This window comes from Arachis ipaensis, chromosome B08 (assembly GCF_000816755.2).
Source record: "Arachis ipaensis cultivar K30076 chromosome B08, Araip1.1, whole genome shotgun sequence".
Classification (NCBI taxonomy): domain Eukaryota; kingdom Viridiplantae; phylum Streptophyta; class Magnoliopsida; order Fabales; family Fabaceae; genus Arachis; species Arachis ipaensis.
In genome coordinates, this window is record NC_029792.2 from 22,056,822 (window position 1) to 22,058,222 (window position 1,401).

A 1,401-nucleotide genomic window follows, 5' to 3' on the forward strand; every position below is an offset into this window, starting at 1 on the left:
TATTTGTTGATTTTTTAATAAAATTTTCAAATTACCCCACCATTTATCTTCAACCTCAACTCAACCATCATCTTCTTTTCCCCAAATCTCAAACTTTCACATCCCTTCATTACCACCACATTTATCTTTGGACAAAACCTCGTACTTCTTTCTCAGATGGTCTTTATCAATGACTCTTCCTTCTGCGGCGCTCCTGAAGAGAAGAAAATCCTTTAACCTCCATTTTGGGTACCCTCTCGTGAACGAGATTGAAGATAAGAACAATGCATGTGAAGGCTTTGTATTGTTTCTTGAAGAAGAAGAAGAAGAATTTGTTGCGGTTACTATTGTTGATGATGTCTGGAACTCTTAATGGAGATAGTTATCTACTTCCTTTTTTACCAGAGAAAGCTCTCTCCTCTCTTCTTCACGTTGGTGGTTTTTTTCTCTTCGTCTTCCATGGCGGCGGTTGCAGGATCGAAGCTTTTGCTCTTGCGATATGGAGAAAGCAGTTTGCTACTCGAAGCAATGAGTCTGGATTATAATTCTAAAGGGAGGATCTTTCCATCATCGAAGAGTTCATTGGCAGAAAGGGAAGGTGGTTCGAGGTGGCTGTTGAAATTGAATTGAAATTCTTGTTCATGTTGATGGTGGTTGTGAATAAGAGAAGAAGAAAGTGGAATATTATTGTTGATGAAGGTGGAGATTCTAGTGGGGCTTGTGGGAGCACTGAAAAAGAAGTTGCTGAAACATTGAGAGTTTGAAGGGGCAGTTATGTAAGAGGAGGAACAGTTGCTATCAAAGTTGAATTCTGCCGCCAGGATAGGAGGACGAGCGGTTATGTAATAGAGAAATGTGAAAATTTGATCTTTGGGTAAGAAGAAATATTGGTGGAGTTGAGGTTGAAGATAAAGGATAGTAATAATTTGGGAATTTTATTAAAAAATTAACAAAAAAATTAGGATTTGGATATTTTTGTCACATAAAATTCATCTTTTATGGATATAACATTAGTTTTTTTATTTGATGGATACTTTGGTCAATGTTTATAAAGTTCATTGGTACAAATAGTTATTTAAAAGAAAAATGATGTTTTTTGCTATTTTTTAGTCTATTTGAAATTAAAGGACATGAAAATTTTTAAAATGTTTGGAAGTAAATCAAAGCTCTAGTAAATCAATGGTGTGAAGTAAAGAGGAGAGATGGATATGAATTGGTTACACACGCGAAAAAAAAAAGTAAATAGTTGTGTTCGACATGTATGTTATATAAATTTGAAGGTGATTACTCTCATATCCCAAGATTTGTGAGAGAATTCATATCCCATTTATGTGGATCAATACAATATAAACACGTGGCGTTATTAGTCTCATTCAGCTAATAATTAAACAATTTAAAAAAATTAAAATTTAATGTATTCTA

The 1,401-nt window shown here is 34.1% G+C and overlaps 1 protein-coding gene across 1 annotated transcript in view; it reads right to left on the reverse strand.

Annotated features, from left to right (window-relative positions):
- LOC110265264 overlaps window positions 97-1,401 on the reverse strand; it is a 1,760-nt gene continuing 455 nt past the window's right edge. The window contains exons 2-3 of the mRNA XM_021108180.1: window positions 522-847; window positions 97-339 (exon numbers count right to left, since the gene is read on the reverse strand). Of these exons, the coding sequence (XP_020963839.1) occupies window positions 97-339; window positions 522-847 (569 nt within the window). The remainder of the gene's footprint in view (window positions 340-521; window positions 848-1,401) is intronic.